Source organism: Staurois parvus, unplaced genomic scaffold (genome assembly GCF_062004578.1).
Source record: "Staurois parvus isolate SC_StPar_1 unplaced genomic scaffold, SC_StPar_1.0 ptg000101l, whole genome shotgun sequence".
Classification (NCBI taxonomy): domain Eukaryota; kingdom Metazoa; phylum Chordata; class Amphibia; order Anura; family Ranidae; genus Staurois; species Staurois parvus.
The window spans coordinates 3,179,372-3,202,519 of NW_028317897.1; the positions used below are offsets into that span (position 1 = coordinate 3,179,372).

Below are 23,148 nucleotides of genomic sequence, written 5' to 3' on the forward strand. Positions count from 1 at the left end.
GGGGACTTGCCTCCAGGGAGTGGCACTGGAAAGGAGGAAAGCTCAGGACCTCACTGGCCCCCATATTGAGGACCACCTGCGCAGCAGGGAAGGAGTGGCCCAGTGGAAGGCCTGAGAGCAGCCACTGACCCATCAGCTCACAGGCAGAGGACTGGGTAGACCTACACCCCCTGGGCCAAAAGGGGGGGGGGGGCGCACTCTAGTGAGAAACTGGAACTAAAGTGATGCACTGGATCCCCTGGCCAAGGATTCCTTCAGACAGCTGTAGAGGAGTGTCTGAGGGTGGTACACCAGGAGAAGCTAGCTAGTTCTTGAAGAGTGTATTTTATTTTGACGTTTAACGGCCTCCAGCATGCCATACAAGGTAATGACAGGACGGTGGCAGTTCTCTCGTTCTGAGAGGACGTCATATGATGTCCTCCCACTCTAACCGCGTGTGCGATCGGTGGTGCGCCGTGTCCCTGGGACACAGCTGGTCAAATCCAAAAAAACAAGCTTAAGGGCTGGTTACTGTCTTCTGGATGCAAGTCTGCATGAGATGCACGTTGCCTGGCTGTGCAGAACTATAGGGGGACCCAAATCTCTAGTGACTCCTAAGGGGGTAGTGCTACATCCCTTTAGAGTGAAATGCATGTTATGAAGATATGCACTGTACCTACAGTAAGCCTTATAGTTGTGCTTGTAGGTTCACATAAAGCAGACTTTACTATCACTTATGCTTTAAAGTGTTACTAAACCCCAGACCTTGCATTCACTATATCTGGTCTCCCATAGTGCATAAAACGGGAACGCAGTTATTTTAGTAAATATAAACTGCTAAATACCTCTGAGCAGGTAGAGCAGTCTTGTGACTTCTATCAGTGTCCAGAAGAGCACTGGTTAAAGCTTGTTGGAGTTTCTGCTCTAGGAGGTTGCAGAACTCCTGACCTGTCTGGACCATGCTGATTGCTGTGCTGATCACATGTACTCTCCAAGGGGAAAAAACCCTTTAGCACTACACACCAAACTGAGAATGCAGAGTGTCTGTGCACTGTCTCCTCAGGAGTTAAGAGGGAGACACTGGAAGGGGAGGATCAGAGAAGTCAGGATCAAACAGCCTTTTTACACAATGCAGAGGATTAACCCCTTAGGTTCCACAGTGAGCATAACAAGCATGCCTTACTGTATATACAGACTGATTTTACTGTTGTGTGTGTCTGTGTGTCTGTGTGTCTGTGTGTGTCTGTGTGTGTCTGTGTGTGTCTGTGTGTGTCTGTGTGTGTCTGTGTGTGTCTGTGTGTGTCTGTGTGTGTCTGTGTGTGTCTGTGTGTGTCTGTGTGTGTCTGTGTGTGTCTGTGTGTGTCTGTGTGTGTCTGTGTGTGTCTGTGTGTGTCTGTGTGTGTCTGTGTGTGTCTGTGTGTGTCTGTGTGTGTCTGTGTGTCGCCTGGAAGTTGAGATTCTTTATCCACCATGTGACCAATCCTTTGTTGCAATATTTGATCAAGTTTTGCTTTTGTCCAGGGAGCTTAGCTACAGTGCCATGGGCTGTTAACTTCTTGACAATGTTGCGCACAGTGGACACAGGAACGTTTCAATCTCTGGAGATTGACTTGCAACCTTGAGATTGTCCATGCTTTTCCACAACTTTTGTGCTGAAATCCTCAGACAATTTGTTGCTCTCTTCTCCATGCTCCATGTGGCACATGCAACAGGTTGAATACTTTTTTTTTTTTTTTTTTATATATATATATATATAATCTGTTCCCAGAGTGATTTCTATATTGTCAGCACCTGTCAATTGATGCAGGGGAGTTTAATTGCAAATTACAGGAGCATCACAAACTTAGAATGTAATTACTTCTCTCAATTTTGAGACTGACCATTTTGATAAGTCCATATTTTTTGGGGGGGGGGGGGGGAATTTAAATGGAAGACAGAAATGCAGGGGGTGCTGATCTAGATTTATTTATTTTTCTTGGGCAATGACTGTACAATGGTACATGGAGAGATAGGCCTGGATGCAGTCTGTACAGCTTCTGCATTGGGTCAGCCTGTCATTGACTCTATGGAACTTCTGTGGCCAAATGGTGCGTATGATCATTTACTGATGGTTTGTATAAGCTAGATTCTGCACTCTGATGTAGACTTCTCCCATTACTTCTTTTCATGCAGTTATGCACACAGACCACAATGCATCTGGGGGGTGTGGGAGGGCTTTGTGTACACGAGGCCTTGTCCTTGTGCAAATACCTGTGTAGAACAGAGTAAAGTTGTGCACAGATATTCATGTCTGGGTGGCTGTGTGCAGCGTCTGGTCTTGCCTTATGGCAAAAATATTGAACTTGCATTGCAAATGCTCAGGGTGCCTGTGTGCAAGAGCCCCAAATATGCAGTATGCACTTTCAGGAAAATGCACTTTTTTTTTTTTTTTTTTTTTCCCCCCCAATGAAGCCCTCACATTGGCAAAAAGAGGTGTGTAGTAAATATAAAATCTTAGTTGTCTGCGAATATGTAAAAAAAAAGCCTAGAAATATTTTCTGAAGTCTGTGGCACAGAATGGGTTAACAGGAGCTAGCAGAACGAGTTCCTTATCTGTAAGCAGTTTATGTCTTCTGTCTGTCAGCACACAGGAACAATAAAGATGGCCATATATGTATGTATTGGCTTTCTGAGGTGTGCAGCCGTGACAATGGGGCTCCTGTGTGGCCTTGACATTTTTTAGGCTAGGAAGTATGTGAGCAGAAGGGCTGGGCCTAGGATACCCTTGCAGCTCTGTCCTTGGAGGGGATTGAGTGAGGTGATGGGGTGTGTCTGCCATGTAATGATGTAGTCACAGCTACAGACCTAAACCAAGGCTCTAGCCACTCCTCTAGCTCATTCAGAAGGAAGCCGAAGCCACATTGACATCTCCCTCCAGCCTTAGATCATGTATGTATATGCTGCTCTTTGTGTTCTGCTCTGTGCAGGCTTTTGTTGTCTTTCTCCTGTCAGCAGTGTAGGGGTTAAATCAATGCTTTGTGTCCCTCCGGTAGCATCATCAGGGCACAGCCTTGCTTGGTTCCACGTCTGTCTTTGTTGGAGGACCAGTGTCCTGGCAGTGCTCCCTGTCCTATGATACCCTGGCATCTCCTAAGACTTGGCTGCAGCTCCAATGATTCTTTCATTGCTGACGTTTCTGATCTCGACTCTAATTTATAGATATGACTGTAGTATTCTGTATTGGGCTCCTTCGTTAAACCGTCTTTCTGTTCTTTTTATGTTGGTCGTTTTCTTGTGTAACGTTTTGCATTTTTAAATGGCTTTCCTCGTCTTGACAATGGAATCCTGTGCAGGCCTGTGTAGGACGAGAGTTGGAGGCTTGCCAGATCTCCACGCCTGCATTTAAAGGCCCCGCTTGACGACCATTTCTACGTATGAAGGAATTGCTGATGTTCTCCATTGACACACAGGTCCTTGCTGCCAGATTTCCATTCTCTTCTGGATTCTAGAATCCTTAAATTCATCTTTTTACTGACTCAAAGATCCCTGCTGTCAGTTATTTTACTGTTTCCTGAGTCTACAATCGCTAAAAGTGACCAACTATTAGGCTGACCATACACTAGACAATCTGATTGTACAATGTCCTTTAATCTAGTGTAAGGGCCTACCTGACTCCCATACAAATAGAATGGCATGGTTTTGGTCAATATTGTAGCATATGGCCACCCTTAACATTATACAGCCTGTACACAAATCTAAGTCTTGCTGTATCGCTGTCCATACATAGTTGTGTAGGATTAGTTGTTCAATACAGCCAGGTGTTCTGCTTCCAACTTCAACTACAAATGCAAGCAAAAGTGCTGCAGGCAACATGTGGTCCCTATAGGATCTATAGGGGGTTCTTTCATCTCGAGCGTCAGATGAGGGGGGTGGTTATGATTCATCAGTATGTGCTAGCAAGTACAGCCATAATGGCCGCCGCTCTGTAAAACCTCTGTATACATCTGCTCTTTGTAAAAGGAGATGAGGATGACGGAGCAGCCAGTTCTAAAACAAGTATTTCGTAACGGACATGGAAGTTTTTACTATACAGGAAATTGGACTTCTAGTTAGTAACTCGGAGGCACTTCACGGTCTTAGTTTAGGGAAAGAGGATCTCTCTCGATTAATATCTAGACACCCTTCAGCCCCTAGACGCAGGGTGATGTGGTGGTTGGAATTTTATTTATTAACTTTTTTTTTTAAGACCTTTTAAAGGTTTAAATGTGGTGCACCAATTTAAGGGGGGTTGCTGCACCAAGCACAGACAGAGCTGTAACAGTGATGTCCAGCAGTCTCATAACTGTCTCTGGTCTCATCAGATATGACCAGTCTGATCCACTCTTTAGCATGCCTGCTGACCTCTCCTGTAGCTTTCTATTGCATTACATTCACTGTATACTTCGTGGTTCACTGGTGTCAGAGGTTGCACTTGTGGCCATCAATGTTGACAACCACTGATCTAGGCTGACTGCTGTTCTGCAACTTAGACCTGGTTCACACTGAAGCGGTGTGGAATTTGCAGCGTTTTCAGTGTGAATTCACCGCATCACAATCGCACCCCGTTCATACGAACCACTGTGGGTGTGTTAACATCCTGACATCGGACTGTAAAACACAGTGCTATGTACAGAATTGGATTGCATAGGTGTGAATACCTATGATTCGATTCTAGTACAGACCAAAAAGAGGTCCTGCATGTTTTTGGTGCGGTGCGAATAGACATACAAAATGTGTGGCTCTAATCACACTGCATACAAATCGCATATGATTTTTTTTTTTTTTTCCTCCAATAACTGCACTGCATTCCTGTACAAATCACATGCGATTTTGTATGCAGTGACATGGGATTTACCACACCGCTGTAGTGTGCACCTAGGCTCAAACTGACTGTATGCTAGTATGTTCATTAAAGGTGACCAGAACATTTCTAATGGTGACTCTTTCATTCAAGATATCCATTTGTAACAATTTGTTTAAGCACTTTTGAATAACATTTTGGCAAATTATTGTACTGGAAGAATTTTCATACAAATGTTAAACAAATTTAGTGTATGACGTCTTAAAGCCTAAAGTGATATTAAAGGCTTTTTTTTTTTTTCTCTAAAACTTGCTCTGTGCAGTGGTTTTGCACAGAGCAGCACCAATCCTCATCTCCAGTTCCCTGCCGGCACTCATAGCTCCTCCCTCCAAGCGGCTTGCTCACACAGCTGTGGCTCAGCCCCGCCTCCTCAGGATGGAGCCAATGGCTCCTGCTGTTGCCTGAGCCAATGGGGAGGGGGAGACCCCTGTGCCAATTGCTGGATCACAGTGGGGCTCAGGTAAGTATAGGGAAGGGGGGGGGGGGAGGCCCTGGGCCCTGCACATAGAAGGGCTTTTTACCTTCATGCATAGAATGCACAAAAGTTAAAATAAACCTTGAGCCTTTACAAGTACTTTAATGTGTTTGCATTAGTCTAAAATGTTTAGGCATCATTCTACCCGCATTCAATCAAGTGCTGTGCCCCGTCTTCAGCTCTTCTCCCCCATTTCTCTGGTCTCACTGGTTTTGAGGCAGCAGGAGTTATTGGCTCCTGCTGTTGGAAGACTGTGATAAGGAGGTGGGGGGCCAAGTCTGTGTGTCAATAGAAGCCGACTGCAAAGAATCTTTCTATGGAGGGCCTTGGCTAGAGGTTAAAATGCCCCATGTTGTTGGGTACACTGGGGAGCTGGCCTGCTGCTCAATGCAGCACAGTCCAGGTCTCAGCAGTTGTGTGCACACTTCGCAGTGCTCAAGTCAACAGCACTTATGCTCCCTTTAAAAATGAATGGCCTGCCTTAATGCATGGTAATGCAGCATGTAAATGGGCCAAAGTGTTAGTGGCTTTAAACAAACAGGTTCTCTATTCTGCATTATTGCCTCATAAGGAGGGGAGGCAGCAAGACTGAGGCAAAGTTCACACTAGTTTCCCTGTGGCTACATTTCATTTGCACAGTCCCTGCACCTTTTCTAAAATCTCAGCTACAAGGTGATGGCAGTGTGCTGTGTGTCCAGCATGGCAGAATGCACTGGTCTTCAGTGTGGTGGTGCCATTAATGAACTTGAGATACAGGCACATTTTAAAAGACCCTGCCCCCCCCCCTACTTTTGAGTTGAGATTTGTCACCGATATTAAATGGTGAAGTCTTTTATACTGGGATAGTCAACTGGAGAAAATGGGTTTAATTTTCTTCTGCACTTGGGAAAACACTCTTGCCTGAAGTTTTTTCAGGACCTTGCTTACAAGGACATCACCATTGGAGAAATGATGGTCCAATAAATAAAATGCAGGTGATGACCTGTAAAGACTGTTACCCCTTCTGGAAACAGTTTAGTAGGTGATCCCAGTTTCAAATATACTTTTTAGTGGGTTTTTTTTTTTTTGCATATAAAAGGCATATTTTATACCTAAACTAGTGTGGTTTTTAAATCTGTCTCTATAGCATTGGAATATGTACTACTGCTTTCTTGGGGGCACTTCCATTTCATGTCCCAGGTGTCAGCAGAAAAGCCCTCAGTTGGAGACCATAAAAATCATTTATCCTTTCCCCAAACTAGCAAAAAAGTCTTGCTTGTCTGGGGTTGTGCTCTGAAAGGGCTTGCACATATTATTCACATTGGCTAATACTTCTGAGCTAAAAACCTGAAGCCGAGTGTCCGGTTTTTAGGTCTCATTGGGGTTTATTTCTAAAGGCAAATACTGTACAGTTGCACTCTGCAAGTGCAGTTGCTCCAGACCTTGGTAAAGGAGGTAAAGGTCCACTCTACAAAGAGTGCCCAATCGCGTGCAAGGAAATAAAGTGTTAGCTTGCACATGATTGGATGTTAAATGAGCAGAAGCTCTGGAGCAATTGTGGAGCACATCTGCACTTTGCAAAGTGCAGTTATCTGTGTTTTTAGTAAAATCAACCACATTGAATCTTATTTGTCTATGTACCTTACTATTTTTATTTTTTTTTCTTAGTCACCATGGCAAATGTACAAGAGAAACTCCTTTCTTGCGTTGCAAAAGAGAAGAAAAGTACTCCCAAAAACAAAGTAACAATTGTAGGAGTTGGCCAAGTTGGCATGGCCTGTGCAGTCAGTGTCCTTCTGAAGGTACGTGCTAAACATAGCTCAGCTATTGTCAAACATGTTTGTGTCCTACAGAGAAGTGACCTTCATCTAGCCATATCGGACTTTGCAGAGCTTTAACTGTTGCTAGGCTGCTGAATTCCTTGGATGCTGACGTACATTCAGGGTTTTGTAGACTGTAGTGGAAACTGGTCTAACGGCACTCCAACTGGATCCTGTGTAGAACTGCTTTGTTGGAGGCCCTGCACATTTTAACATGCATGTGTTTTAAAAAAAAAAAACAAAAAAAAAAAAACCTACAATAAGGCTTTGCTTCAATTTTGCAGGGGATTCTGCCTATGTGCAGGTTTTGCAAGACAAACCCATGGTGCAACCAGCTGGCACACAGTTGCTGCATGGTTCTACTACAGTGGTTGCGTCTTGCAAACCGCACTGCCTGTCAGCATGATATACTGTGGTAAACGTGCAGCAGTGTGAAGCACAATGCTAATATGTACAGACCTGAGCAGCAAACATTTGTTGGCTTAAGAGTGATTAAAAAAAACCAGGTACAGTGTTTGTCCCTGTGAATCCTACCTTAAAATGTCATTACATATGATGGAACTGCACCCTTCCCTCAGTGGTAGACCCTGCAAAATGTGCAGATTCTAACCCTGCTTCATGCTGGAAGAGGCAGCATCAAGTGCCTATGATCTGATATTTTTAAAGGACTTGCTAAAACCTGGCACAGCTCTGCATAGTAACAAATGTTTTTATCTTCAGCTTGTTCAGTTAAGCTCTAAAAAGAAAAGCTGGATGGTTGTCATGCAGAGATGCTCCAGATTCTGTTTGCTCAAGTATTGGTAAATTTTTCTCCAGTGCCTTTTTAAGTTTGTCATTGACAATGTGAGACCAGTGGATTAAACCTGAATCTTGATTAGGAACTGGCTGATGTGCTTGCCTTGGTTGATATCTTGGAAGATAAACTGGAGGGAGAGAAGCTGGACTTGCAACATGGAAGCCTGTTTCTTAAAACTCCAACAATTGTAGCAAACAAAGGTAGGTTTTTCACCAAAGACTTCTTGTAACCACTTTAGAGTGTTCAATACTTGTTCGTTTGCCATATTTTTGTCTCGTTACAAAAAATAGTTTATCTATACTACAGTATACCTACCCCCCTAGGCTATGAAGAGAAGATGTTCTGTAGCTTAAGATCAGAAGTATTTGGCCTGGGGTTACAATGCTGCTGCTCCTCCATAGAATCTATGCAGTGATGTTACCCTAAGACTGGAAGTGTTAAAATCACCAGGTGAAAACAGAGGACAAACTGTTGCAACCACCAGGATAGGCCAAAAAAAGCCCATTAGTACACCCCCTATTCTAAACTGTTAATAAATTATGTGACGTTCTTTACCTTCTCCAGCTATACTGCTCAGCACCAACAGGACAGCTGGCTGACAAGCTAACACGCATGTGCAAAATGTTTAGTTCAATCTATGTAGAGTACTTTATATTGAAGTCTCCCTCCTAGGTTTTGTTACTAGCTGTGGCTGCTCTTCACATGTCATCTTTTTCCCTCTATCCACAACAGCGGATAAATTGATCAGATCCTTTAGCAATACTACAGGGGCATTCCAGTACCAGGGCACTGGAAATGCTAGCCTTAAGGATCCCAGAGACTTTCCTTGCCACCTCTGGGAGCGCTCATTAACTTGACTCTGAACTATACTCCAGAGGGGTTCCTGCAATGGTGGTTACACCCTCAAAAGAGCAGACAGCTTCTCTGTAGAATTTCTGCTAGTTCCTTTTTGGAGTATCCTGAGTCTCACCCCATCAAAGACATGCATGGTCTGTCTTCTGAGTGACTTTGGTCTTGGTTTCCATTCCCCGATAGGCACAGCAGTTCAAACAGTCAGCCCAGTCTGGGGGTCTGTGAAGAAACACCGCGCCTCTAACTGTGTACTATGAAGGTATTTAATAGAAAGAGGTAGTAACTCACATCTTAGAATATTTTGTGGTACACTTGCATACATGTAACTTGACTGTTTCCACCATAATGTGGGATTCCAAAATACTCATGACTTTGCTGAAATCCTATACAAGAGAAGCTGCTCTACTCTAGGCCAATAACTCGAGTATGCTAAGACCATAATAAAGTGCAATACTGCTTGTTGGAGGAACCATTATCAACTGGTAGAGCTGTGAAGATTAAAATTGGTCTCACTTCCTGTTTCTGTCTGCAGACTACTCAGTAACAGCTGACTCTAAACTTGTTGTGGTCACTGGTGGAGTCCGTCAACAGGAGGGAGAGAGCCGTCTGAACCTTGTACAGAGAAATGTCAATGTCTTCAAGTTCATTATCCCTCAGGTGGTGAAATACAGCCCTGATGCCACAATCCTTGTGGTATCCAATCCAGGTAAATGGATGTTGCCATAAATACAGTGTACAGTTCTATCTTGTATTGGGCAAAATGTGGTAAAATTGAATGGCAGGTTTGTTTGAGCACTTGTGTGATAATTACAAAATGCTACTTTCTTTGCTACTTTAGTTGTACTTTACTTTCAAGAAAGCAGCATATATTTGAGTAGCGGTGCTAATTGCATTCTGCACTAGCACTATGCAGAAAAGGATGGCACATGGTGTTGCATTCCTGTTCTATTGCATGTGTAGAAGTAAAAATATTGGGCGAGTCCCTGGGGGAATTTTTTTTTTTTTTGGGGGGGTGGCAGCACACTGGTAGTTGACTGTTCAGTTTTAAACTCACTGGTGACTTACAAGTTGTAAGCTGATCACTTGAACCAATTTTTTTTTTTTTTTTTTTTTTCCCCCCCTCTTGTAGTTGATATCATGACATATGTAACATGGAAGCTAAGTGGCTTGCCACAGAACAAAGTCATTGGAAGTGGAACTAACTTGGACTCTGCAAGGTTTCGCTACATGATTTCCCAGAAACTTGATATCAACACTTCAAGCTGCCATGGCTACGTTTTGGGTGAACATGGGGATTCCAGTGGTAAGTGTCAAAATGCTGATTTACCTAACATATTGGGTCCAGTCATAGCAATGTGAAGCCTGAAGCAATACAGACCAAGCAACTTCTGTTAGACAATGATGCTATATTAGGGGCAGGTCCTCTTGCGGATTTGGCATGTAAGCACAGTAGCTCAGATAAGGGTAGCTTGCTACATAATGGGTAAAGGGAGGGTGAGGGCAGTAAAAACCAAGCTAAAGGGAAGACATCATGCACTCTAACATTGTGGCAATTTCCTTAATGTTTCAACTTTTAACAGTTCCCATTTGGAGTGGAGTAAATGTTGCCGGAGTCACCCTTCAGTCACTCAATCCTGCTATTGGAACTGACAAGGATCCAGAGAACTGGAAAAACGTCCACAAAGAGGTGGTTGCCAGGTAAGTCTTCCTGAATTCCGAGATCTGCACTGGTAAGGAAAATGTGTATTTTGAAGTAGGGGAGTGTTTGTGGGGCTTTTCCATTGATGGTAGATTACTTTTGAGCTCTGGTACACTTTTCAAAGTACACCTATCCTGAAAATAATCTGTTAAGGAACACATAGCAGAGTTGAGCACAACTTAATGGTCGTGCACTGCTGGCATGTGAATGTGCTTACAGCCTCATAGCCATATAGCTGCACTGTTGCAGCTACAGTGCTGATTGCTGAAGGGGAATCTGCGCTGCATAAATCTTGCTTCATCCATTCAGTATTTGTGCATTGTGAACCTGTCGTTATGCTGCTTTGTGAATATTCTACCAACCATCAGATCACCAGTACGAGAGGGGGAGGAGATCAGTACTACAGGCAATACTGAGTCCTACTAGTCCTTCGTTTTGTTTTGTGTTTTTTGTTTGTGTTTGTGTGTTTTTGTTTTTTTTTTTTTTTTTTTTTTTTTTGAAGCTTTGCCCAAAAGTTGCACCTCAACAGAAAGATTAGAGGCCCTGAATGCCAACACCACAGCATGTGTTTGGGGTGGTAAGCCACAGCTCAATGGCCTGTTTTTCCTGTCCTTGTGACAGCCCTAAAATTATTTTTTTTTCCCTTATTTAAGAATGTTGGTATATTCAGTTGCCAACTGCAGTTTATGGTGAAAAACCCTATAGGGACAGTGTAGTATAAACTTATAGCGCCCCATCCCTCTGTGCGCACACACAAGTGACCACATAAAAGTCACGCATGCATGTGAGGTATTGCCATGAACATTACAACAGCGATAATGCCAGCACTAGACCTCTGTAACGTGTTACACATTTTAAAGTGTCTGCTATAAAGGTTAAGGACTGTAGTTTGTCAACATTCCACAACCATACGCAATTTTACCAATGTCCTAGTTTACAAAAACCTGGGTATAGTGTGTGGGGGTTTTTTTTTTTCTCCCCAAAATTGTTTGAAAAACTGCTATGCAAATACCATGCGACATAAAAAAAAATTGCAAGAATCACCATTTCCTTCTCTGGGATCTCTGCTAAAAATGTTTGGGGGGGCCCCACTTGCAGTTTCCGCACATGCAATACTGCTAAACTGATTTAAATTTTTTTTTTTTTTTTTGCCCTGATTTAGTAAGTGTTGTGGCACTTGGCATGTTAAAAAAAACAAAACGGACCTCTAGCGGCCTCAATACAGCACAATATTGCTTGAGGCTGCATTGATACTACTTCAGTAGTACCACCATCTTATGATTGAGACTGTTGTCCAAAAGACCTTGTGCTGGCACAACAGCCAAGAAATCTCTTCTTGCAGTCTTCACAGCAATTCTGATTAAACCTCTTGGTTAAAATCATGCCAAAAATGATCCTGTTTTTGAAGGGGTGGGGGAGAAGAGCAAGATACTCTTGCATCCTCTAAGGTTTAATTCTGTCATTGTAGTGCTTATGATGTGATCAGACTAAAGGGATACACCAACTGGGCTATTGGCATGAGCGTGGCTGACCTGGCAGAGTCCATTCTCAAGAACCTGAGCAAAGTCCATCCTGTTTCAACCATGGTAAAGGTAAGCAAAATGTGGTGTCAAACTTTAGTGATCAATCTTGGAAAATTGTAACCATTTTGATCACATCCTTGGCTGTAATCTGTCTACTTGTGATGCAGGTGATGGCTCACTATCTCAATGCTGTATCAATTAACTGGCACATAGTAAACTGCTGCTATATGGGATTGGTGGGGGGTAGTCATTAAATTTCTTACTGGAAAGTAACATGCACACAATACAGAACTCTCAATTCTTTTTCGTATCAAGGGGATTTGTGGGTAGGTTATTAACCTGGCTTTCATCTCCTTTTCAGGGCTTTTATGGCATTGAGAATGAAGTGTTTCTGAGTCTCCCATGTGTCCTGAATTCACAAGGTCTAGTTCAAGTTGTGAACCAGAAACTGACAGATGACGAGAAGGCTCAGCTGCAGAAAAGCGCAGAGACTCTGTGGAACATCCAGAAAGATCTCAAAGACCTCTGAAGTCCTAGCAAAATGTCATTACTGTCCACACACACTTTGCCTTTCCAAGAATCTTAGGTTTATGTACACAGGTTTATAGAGTAACAATAGTTGTCAGAATAAAATCTGATGGAACTGAACTGCTTGGTGTGCTTGAATCTCATTACAAATTGGCAAAGCACATTAGTGTCACAACATGGCCACTTGTATTAATAGAACTAATCCAGCTTAATGAGAACCTTGAATAACTTCACCCAGCTGTCACCAGAATCTAGTTTTGTATTTTAACAAACCTTTGTACTCCTGTGTGGGGGTTTCTTCTTCTCCTCCTTCTCCTGATTGTAACTGGTCATTCTGTATCTCATTTGGTGTTTTTGATTCACTGGCTAAGCATTGGTACCAAAATGCTATCAAATAAGATGGCACTGTTAAGTCCAGTACCAATATATACACTACATTGGCAGAAGTATTGGGAAACCCCTCCAAATCATTAGATTCTGGTGTTCCAATTGCCTCCATGGCCACAGGTGTATAAAATCAAGCATCTAGGCATGTGCCCTGATTCTACAAACATTTGTGAAAGAATGGGTTGTTCTCATGAGCTTGGTGAATTCAAGTGTGGTACTGTGATAGGTTGCCACCTGTGCAATAAGTCCATCTGTGACCCTTCATTACTGCTGAATATTCCATGGCCAACTATTAGTGGTATTTATAACAGTGGAAGTAGCTGAGAATAGCAACAAAGTGGTAGGCCACATAAAATGACAGAGCGGATCAGCACATGCTAAAGCACAGTCACCAACTGTCTGCAGAGTCAGTGGCTAAAGACCTGCCAAATTTGTGTGGCTGTCAGAGCTCCAGGTATGACCAGAGGTATGTGAACTGATGCAGGGAAACGCAGGCTTCAAATATGTTATAAACAATATAATTTATTAATACTAACAAACGCAGTGCAATACTGAAACATAACACAGTGCAAACTAACCAAACCACCCACAGATAACAATACATACGATGCAAGCATAGTCAGGCAGGCCGGGTCAATAACAATCGGGCAGGCAGAGAGTAGTCAGGTCACGAGCCGGGTACAGCAACTAACGGGCAGGTAGGTACAGGGGGTCAGGCAGAGAATGGTCGGGGTCACAAGCCAGGGATCAAACAGGAGAAGTCAGCAGAGGTCCGGATCAGGCAGGGTCGGCAACAAATCAGTCACAGGAACAGGAACGCAGGTAACAAGATACAGGGGCCCATGGAAAAACACACAAAGGCCCAGACTGCAGGTCTGGCCATCCCTTACATACACCTCTGTAATCAGCTTCAGGCGTTTGGCTGACTGCAGGGTTGAGTCTGATTGCTGAGAGCACCCGCTGGCCAGTCCTGGTACTGCAGCCAACAAGGCAGTGAGTCCCACCATTACTGGCAAGTCCATTCCTGACAGTGGCCTTCAGATTAGCACTACAGTGTGTAGAGTTCATGGAATACGTTTCTATGGCAGAGCTGCTGCATCTAAGGTTTATGCAATGCAAAACATTGGATGCAGTGATGTAGAACATGTCACCACTGGACTCGAGTGATGAATCCACTTCTGTCAGGCCATCCAATGGACACATCTGGGTTTGACAATTGCCAGAACTGTACTTGCCTGACTGCATCATGTAATGTTTGGTTGGGGGGGATTATGGGGTGTCCCTTAATTCCAGTGAAGGCATCAGCATACCAAGACATTTTGGACAATTCCATGCTCCCAAATTGTGGGAACTGTTTGTTTGGGGATGTCCCCTTCTTGTTCCAATATGACTGACACCAGTGCACAAAGCAAGGTTTGTAAAGACACAAGGATGAGTGAGTTTGGGGTGGAGGAACTTGACTGGCCTGCGGAGTCCTGACCTCAACCCGATGGAACACCACTTTTTTTTTTTTTTGGGGGGGGGATTTTAAAGCAGACTGCACACCAGGCCTTGTCCGATATCATTGACTGACCTTATAATTGCTCTTCTCGAAGAATGGTCAAACATTCCCGTGGACAGCCTTCCCAGAAGAGTTGAAGCTGCAAAGGGTGGGCCAACTCAATAATGAACCCTATGGGCTAAGACTGGGATGCCATTAAAGTTAATGTGTGAAAGGCAGGCGTCCCAGTACATTTGGCAATATAATGCATCTTCTCCCACTTTTACTACAATTATAATTGTAAACTGAAATTTTAGTTGTGGCCATGGGACTTCCATCCACTGCACATTAGTTGATGTACTATTGGACATTGTTAATAAACTTAACAGAGATCTAGGAACTTTGACTGCTATGGTCATCTTCTCCACTAAAGAGACCACTGCCCAGTACCATCTGGCCTTAAAGACCAAGGAAGGACATTAAAGGAGAAATTCTTTTTCATAACAAGCTAGCTGTCAAGTTTAAAGAAAAACATGGCTCTACCCACCTGGCTCCATCACTGATTCAGCTTTCTGCACATGAAAAACAAAGTACCAACATGCCTCCTGATCACATCCTGGATGTGATTAAATGCATAGGGGCAGGAACTTCTGGTTCATGGGCTACTTCCACTCTTGGGAATGCAGGCCAGGTCCCACGCTCCTCAGAATGGCAGTGATACACATTGGTGGATGACTCCAGTGTGCTAGATGGGGCACTGAACATATATTTATTTGTGTAGTACACTCACCGAACAAATCTCAGACTTTGTAGAAGAAATTTTAAAACCATTAGTCAAGAATACAGCTAGCTTCTGCAAGACACAACTGACTTTCTGAACAAGATCATCAACATACAGCAATTACCATCTAACACACTTCTAGTGACTATGGATGTAATATCCCTCACAAGGATGGATTAGCTGTATGTCACAGATCCTTATCATCCTCACCAAACCATAAATACACTGCTGAGGATGTTACACACTCATTGAATTCATACTTACACACAACTACTTTGCCCTCAATAAAGACATCTATCTTCAATGTATGGGTACTGCGATGGGAAGTAAAATGGAACCCCAATATGCCATTTTATTTATGGCTGACCTGGAGGAAAAATTCCTGAACAGCATGGAACAAAAACCATACAGATACTATCGCTATATTGATATTTTCATCATATGGACAGAAGGTGAAGAATACCTAAAACAATTTTACTCATTGATCAACACTTTTCATCAATCAAACGAAAAATGGAATACTCAAACACACATGGCAACTTCCTAGACACCGCAGTATACATCAGGGATGATACGCTTCACACCTCAATATACAGGAAACCCACTGACAGATGCAACTACCTCCACAGTTCTAGCTTCCACCCCCAACACAGGAAACGTGCCATCATACACAGGCCATTAGATACCACCAAATATGTTCTGACCCAAGAGACAGAGATAAACATCTCAGGACACTAGCAGACGTCTTCCATAAGAAAGGTTACAAGGACAAAACTATCAACACCAGCATAAACACAGCCTTGAGAACCCAAAGAGAAAATCTACTTCAGTACAAAGAGAAAAAAAACAAACAACCGTGTACCTCTAGTAACTACATACAACCCAGCACTAGAGGGAATAAGAAAAATAATCAAAGATTTACAACCCATCATAACAGAGGATGGAACTCTGAAAGAAATATTCCAGCAACCCCCAAAACTGGCCTTCAGACAACCCCCCAACCTCAGAAATAAACTAATCAGTAGGAAACTTCCTTCTGATTATGATGCCACAAATAATGGAAGCAAACCCTGCAATAAGAAACGCTGCAAGCTGTGCAACCAAATCAATCCATCAAAAAGTGTCAGACACTCGAAAGGGATCTTCAATATCTCCAGATCATACAGCTGCACCTCCAGTAATGTTGTGTACCTTATCCAGTGCAGAAAATGTAACAAAGGATCCTATGTTGGCGAAACAGGACAGAAGTTGCAAACAAGGATGAATTTGCACAGACATACCATCAAGGAACATAAAGAAGATGACTTTTGCACACCTGTGGGACACCATTTCGCACAACCAGACCACACTTTGGGAGACCTCAATATTTTAGTTCTTAAAGGAAATTTCAAATCCATTCAGGAAAGATAAACTTTTGAACTAAGAATGATAATTCTATTTGACACAAGAGATAAGGGCCTTAATTTGGACATGGGATTGCTCAATTATTATCCAACAGTTTTATGACTATCACCTCAAGCATCACTGCCTCTGTGAGTGTTGTCTCCCCCCTCCCCAGACTTTGCTTTTGCTGTGTCTTATCTTATCTCTGTTTTCCTTTTTTTTTTTTTATTCCAACTCCAAAACATCTCTTCTAACCCTTTGTAATCAGTACTGCTTTGTCCTGAAGAAGGGGACACTCCCCAAAAGCTTGTCCTTAAAATTGCTTGTTAGTGCAAATAAAAAAAGTATCATGGACAGTACTCAATTGTTTGGGTTTCCTACCACACTCCAAAAACATGCTGGTAGGTTAATCTGGTTCTTGTCTAAATTGCCCTACTATGTGTATGAATGTGAGCTAGGGACCCTAGATTGTAAGCTCCTGGAAGGCAGGGACTGCTGTTAATGTATAATATCTACGTAAAGTGCTGCATAAATGGTAGCACTACATATGTGCTTATAATAAATGATACAGGATATGGGTTAAAGTCAGCAGACATAATACCTACTAGCAGCACTAGGGTCATCAGTCTGAATCCCAACCACAGAATTTCCTGCCTGGAGTTTGCATGTTCTCCCTGTGCCTGCGTGGGTTTCCTCTGTAAACTTTGGTTTCTTCCCACACTAAAAAGATATGCTGGTAGGTAAATTGGATGAATATGAGTTAAGGACCTTGGATTGTAAGCTCCTTGAGGGCAAGGACTAATGTTAATGTATAAGATTGTAAGCTCGAAAGAGCAGGGCCCTCGAACCCCTCGTGTTTTGTCTTGTTATTGTATTGTCTCATGTACTGTCCCCACTATAATGTACAGCGCTGAGCAAACCTTTTGGCACTATATAAATACTGTATAATAATAATAATATGTATAGCACTACATAAATTGATGCAGCTGTATAAGTACCTGTAATAAATAAAATAAATGATGCAAGAGCTCGTCAGAGACTGCAGGCCTGAAACAAGAGATAATGGATAGACTGAGGGAAGGTAAGCCAGGATGGAGCCCACCCCATCTAAAAAGGCACAGGGGTGTACTGGAAACCCAGCATACAGCACAATGACAGCTAAGATGTCCAGTGCACCCCTCACCACTATATCAACAGAACAAATGGCAATTTCCACAACCTATAACTGGCCTTTGTGGCAACAAGCACATGAAAGGGTGGTGCATGTCAAACAGCAAAAAATTCCAGCCCAACTTACCAACCAGCCTGCAATCAACCAAATTATCCTGCCTAACAGTTAACGTTAAAAACATGGCTTTAGTTTGCGCACATTTGCTAATACATTCATAAGCCGCAGAGCCTCTTCCCGACACCCCAGTATCTGTAGTTCCTAACTAAATTTTGAGAGCATCCATAGCAGAAGCACATGTATAACAATGGATAGATTGAGGGCAGGTAAGCCTGGAAGAAGCCCACCCCTCCTTAAAGGCACTGGACACCCAGCATACAGCACAATGGCAGCTAAGGTGTCCAGGGCGCCCCTCACCAATATATCAACAGAACCAACGGCAACTGCCCCAACCTAGAACTGGCCTTTGCTGCAAGGAACACATGGAAGGGTGACATATATCAAACACCAGAGGCAAATTCCCAGCCTAACTTACCAACTTGCCTGCAACCAACTGAAATGCTATGGAGGCTCTCATAATTTATAGTGTTAGGAACTGCAGATACCAGGGTGCCGTGAAGTGGCTCTGCAGCTTACGCATGGATTTGAAAATGTGTGCAAATGAATCCTGTTTTCAACGTGAACTGTTAGGATGATTCGGTTGGTTGCGGGTTCGCTGGTAAGTTGACATGCGTCACCCTTCCATATGCTCCTTGCTGCAAAGGCCAGTTATAGGTCGGGGCTGTTGCCATTTGTACTAATGGTACAGGAGATAGTAGGAGACTGCAGCCATGATACAGGAGATGGTGAGAGACTGCAGCCATGATACAGGAGATGGTGAGAGACTGCAGACATGGTACAGAAGATGGTGAGAGACTGCAGACATGATACAGGAGATGGTGAGAGACTGCAGACATGGTACAGAAGATGGTCAGGGACTGCAGACATGATAGAGAAGATGGTCAGAGACTGCAGACATGATACAGAAGATGGTCAGAGACTGCAGCCATAATACAGGAGATGGTGAGAGACTGCAGCCATGATAGAGGAGATGGTGAGAGACTGCAGCCATGATAGAGGAGATGGTGAGAGACTGCAGACATGATACAGGAGATGGTGAGAGACTGCAGACATGACACAGGAGGTGGTCAGAAACTGTGAACATGGTATGAGAGATGGTCAGAGACTGCAGACATGGTACAAAAGGTTGTCAGAGACTGCGGGCATGATACAAGAGATGGTCAGAGACTGCAGACATGGTACAGAAGATGGTGAGAGACTGCAGACATGATACAAGAGATAGTGAGACTGAAGATATGATACAAGAGATGGTCAAAGACTGCAAACATGGAACAGGAGATAGTCAGACTGTGAACATGGTACAGGAGATGGTCAGAGACTTTGGACATGGTACAGTAGATGGTGAGAGACTGCAGACATGGTACACAAGATGGTGAGAGACTGCAGACATGATACAAGAGATAGTGAGACTAAAGATATGATACAAGAGATGGTCAAAGACTGCAAACATGTAACAGGAGATGGTCAGACTGTAGACATGGCACAGAAGGTGGTCAGAGACTGTAGACATAGTACTAAAGATGGTGAGAGACTGCAGACATGGTACAGAAGTTGGTCAGAAACTGCAGACATGATACAAGAGATGGTCAGAGACTGCAGACATGGTACAGGAGGTGTTCAGAAACTGCAGACATGATACAGGATATGGTCAGAGACTGCAAACATGGTACAAGAGATGATCAGAGACTGCGAACATGGTACGGGAAATGGCCAGAGACTGTGAACATGGTACAGGAGACGGTCAGAGACTGTGAACATGGTTCAGGAGACGGTCAGAGACTGTGAGCATGGTACAGGAGACGGTCAGAGACTGTGAACATGGTACAGGAGACGGTCGGAGACTGTGAACATGGTACAGGAGATGGTCAGAGACTGTGAACATGGTACAGGAGACGGTCAGAGACTGTGAACATGGTACAGGAGACGGTCAGAGACTGTGAACATGGTACAGGAGATGGTCAGAGGCTGCAGACATAATACAAGAGATGATCAGAGACTGCAGACCTACTACTGGAGATGATCAGAGACTGCGAACATGGTATGGTAGATGGTCAGAGACTGCGAACGTGGTACGGGAGATGGTCAGAGACTGCGAACGTGGTATGGAAGATGGTCAGAGACTGTGAGCGTGGTACGGGAGATGGTCAGAGACTGTGAGCGTGGTACGGGAGATGGTCAGACTGCGAACGTGGTACGGAAGATGGTCAGACTGCGAACGTGGTACGGAAGATGGTCAGAGACTGTGAGCGTGGTACGGGAGATGGTCAGACTGCGAACGTGGTACGGAAGATGGTCAGAGACTGTGAGCGTGGTACGGGAGATGGTCAGACTGCGAACGTGGTACGGAAGATGGTCAGAGACTGTGAGCGTGGTACGGAAGATGGTCAGAGACTGTGAGCGTGGTACGGGAGATGGTCAGACTGCGAACGTGGTACGGAAGATGGTCAGAGACTGTGAGCGTGGTACGGGAGATGGTCAGAGACTGTGAGCGTGGTACGGGAGATGGTCAGAGACTGTGAGCATGGTACGGGAGATGGTCAGAGACTGTGAGCATGGTACGGGAGATGGTCAGAGACTGTGAGCATGGTACGGAAGATGGTCAGAGACTGAACGTGGTACAGGAGATGGTCAGAGGCTGCAGACATAATACAAGAGATGATCAGAGACTACAGACCTACCACGGGAGATAGTCAGAGACTGCAAATATAGTATAGGAACTGGTCAGAGACTGCATACATGATACAAGAGATAATCAGATTATGAACATGCTATATAGGAATTGTTGGAGACTGAGGACATGCTTCAGGTGAGTCCATGACTGAATATACATTACATGAGGCTCTGAGAAAACACTGCTATGACAGGGCGATAGGGAAACACAGACTGGTGTGGGCAGGTCTGCACCATAGCTGACACCACAGTGAGAGTTCCAGCAGATATACGGACGAGCAGGACGTCCCTGTTCAGCCACACACTACTAGTACACAATGTGCTTTTTATTGTGGAGGAAAAGAGACCCATAACAGTCACTGCAACCACAATGCAGAAGGTTTCTATGGCAGGCTAGGAGAGGAGGAACGGGCTGCTGTGCTGCAACAGGGAGGCCGGCTCCATCCCACACACAGACGGCACAGTCTCTGAGGAGAGGAGCGGACATCACACCTCACACACAGTACAGCAGAAGCAGCGCACAGACACGCCCCCACCTCTCTGGTCATGTGATCGGAAGCCGCATCACACAGGAACCCACGTGTGACGACAGGGGGCTGCCATTGTGAGGCGGAAGTGTGTGTGATCGGTGCCCGGTGTACACCATGAGCTGTCAGATCACCTGTGTGTCCTGGGTACAGCGGGGGATAGCCAAGGAGGTGCCCGATAAGGTGGGATTTTCAGAATTACTCATTTCCATATACCAGATCTGATCCCATTGTGTCTGGATTGTCTTGCCGGACCACAGGAAACTTTTGGGCCAAGACAGAATTATTGAAAGTGGTTTTAAACCGAAGAGCAAACATGTGTTACAGGCATACCTCGGTTTACGAATTTAGTTCGTTCTGTGGGACTTTTCGTATAGTGGAAATATTCATAAACCAAAATGCCGTTTCCCATAGGAATGCATTGAAAATGAATCTGTTCCGGAGGTCAGAAAAAAGTAAACGCTACTAAAATACTGCATGAGTTAATTTATCAAGTAATTTGGTATTTTAGTAGTGAGAACCATGTGTTCTCACTACTAAAATTAATTGAAAAATTAATTAAAAAAATTATGTGGGCTCCCCCCTCCCATCCATACCAAGCCCTTTGGGTCTGTTATGGATTTTGATGGGCACTCCCATGCCAAAATTAAAAAAAAAATGGCGTGGGGTCCCCCCCAAAATCCGTACCAGACCTTTATCCGATCATGCAGCCCAGCAGGTCAGGAAAGGGGGGGGTGAGATGAGCAAGCGCCCCCCCTTCTGTACCATACCATGCCACATGCCCTCAACATGGGGGGGCTGGGGGGCTCCCCGCCCAAAAGCACCTTGTCCCTATGTTGATGGGGGAAAAGGGCCTCTTCCCCTCAACCCTGGCTGGTGGTTGTGGGGGTCTGCGGGTAGGGGGCTTATTGGAATCTGGAAGCCCCTTTAACAAGGGGGCCCCCAGATCTCGGCCCTCCCTATGTGAATGAGTATGAGGTACATGGTCCCGCTACTCACTCTCAAAAAAACAAAAAATGTAGTGTGAAAAAAGACAGGACATGGTCTTTGACAAGTCCTTTGTTAAAAGAAACAACTAAAAGAATGTCTCCGTAGTAGATCCAATGTCAATCACAATGTTTTTTTTTTTTTTTTTAAACTTGGCGTGGGGGTTCCCCTCAAAACTCATACCAGACCCAAAGGGCTTGGTATGAATGGAAGGGGGACCCCACAACGTTGTTCTATTATGGTGCTGGTTTTTAAATGTAATTACTGCTTTTTTTTCTTCACTATAACACAGAGATTCAGCTGTCACTCCCCCCCTCCAAAAAGAACATTTCCTTTTAGTTTATTTCCCTGAGTTAAAAGAAACAAAGTTTCCATTAACTCCAGTGAAAGTGACAGCTAATTCTGTGAGCTATAGTGAAGAAAAAAATAAAAGCCGGCAATTGCATTTAAAAATCGGCGCCGACATACACTTCTTATTGCTAAAAAAAAGTTCGTAAACCGAGGCATTATTTTCAATGGATTTTCATTTGTTAACCACTTGCCTACCAGGCACTTATACCCCCTTATTTACCAGGCCAATTTTCAGCTTTCAGCGCTGCCGCATTTTGATTGACAATTGCGCGGTCATGCAACATTGTACCCATATGAAATTTTGATCATTTTTTGCTCACAAATAGAGCTTTCTTTTGGTGGTATTTAATCGCCACTGGGCACTTTAGTTTTTGCGTTATAAATAAAAAAGTGCAAAAAATTTGAAAAAAAAAAAAGTTTCTTTGTTTCTATTATAAAATTTTTCAAACAGGTAATTTTTCTCCTTCACTGATGTGCGTTGATGAGGCAGCACTGATGGGCACTGATAGGCAGCACTAAAGGGCACTGATAGGCAGTACTAATGAGGTGGCACGGATAGGCGGCACTGATAGGCAGCACAAATGAGGTGTCACGGATAGGCGGCACTAATATGCAGCACTGATAGGCGGCACTGATGATGGGTACTGATAGATGGCACTGACTGGCATCACTGCTGGGCACTGACTGGCACAACCACTGGGCACTGACTGGTGGCACTGACTGGCAGCACTGCTGGGCTGCACTGGTGGGTGGCACTGGTGGGC

General features: G+C 44.0%; 2 protein-coding genes across 2 annotated transcripts in view; both read left to right on the forward strand.

Annotated features, from left to right (window-relative positions):
* Positions 1-2,750: 2,750 nt before the first annotated feature.
* LOC149467791 (L-lactate dehydrogenase A chain-like) lies at positions 2,751-12,650 on the forward strand. Its single transcript, XM_089671212.1, has 8 exons — positions 2,751-2,907; positions 6,981-7,114; positions 8,011-8,128; positions 9,313-9,486; positions 9,910-10,083; positions 10,361-10,478; positions 11,948-12,071; positions 12,364-12,650. The coding sequence occupies exons 2-8, from the start codon at positions 6,986-6,988 to the stop codon at positions 12,529-12,531; spliced, it is 1,005 nt and encodes a 334-aa protein (XP_089527338.1). The 5' UTR covers positions 2,751-2,907; positions 6,981-6,985; the 3' UTR covers positions 12,532-12,650.
* An 8,436-nt stretch (positions 12,651-21,086) lies between these two features.
* Positions 21,087-23,148, forward strand: part of LOC149467792 (periodic tryptophan protein 1 homolog) — an 88,132-nt gene continuing 86,070 nt past the window's right edge. Inside the window, exon 1 of the mRNA XM_089671213.1 lies at positions 21,087-21,229. Within this exon, the coding sequence (XP_089527339.1) occupies positions 21,164-21,229 (66 nt within the window). The 5' untranslated portion in view covers positions 21,087-21,163. The remainder of the gene's footprint in view (positions 21,230-23,148) is intronic.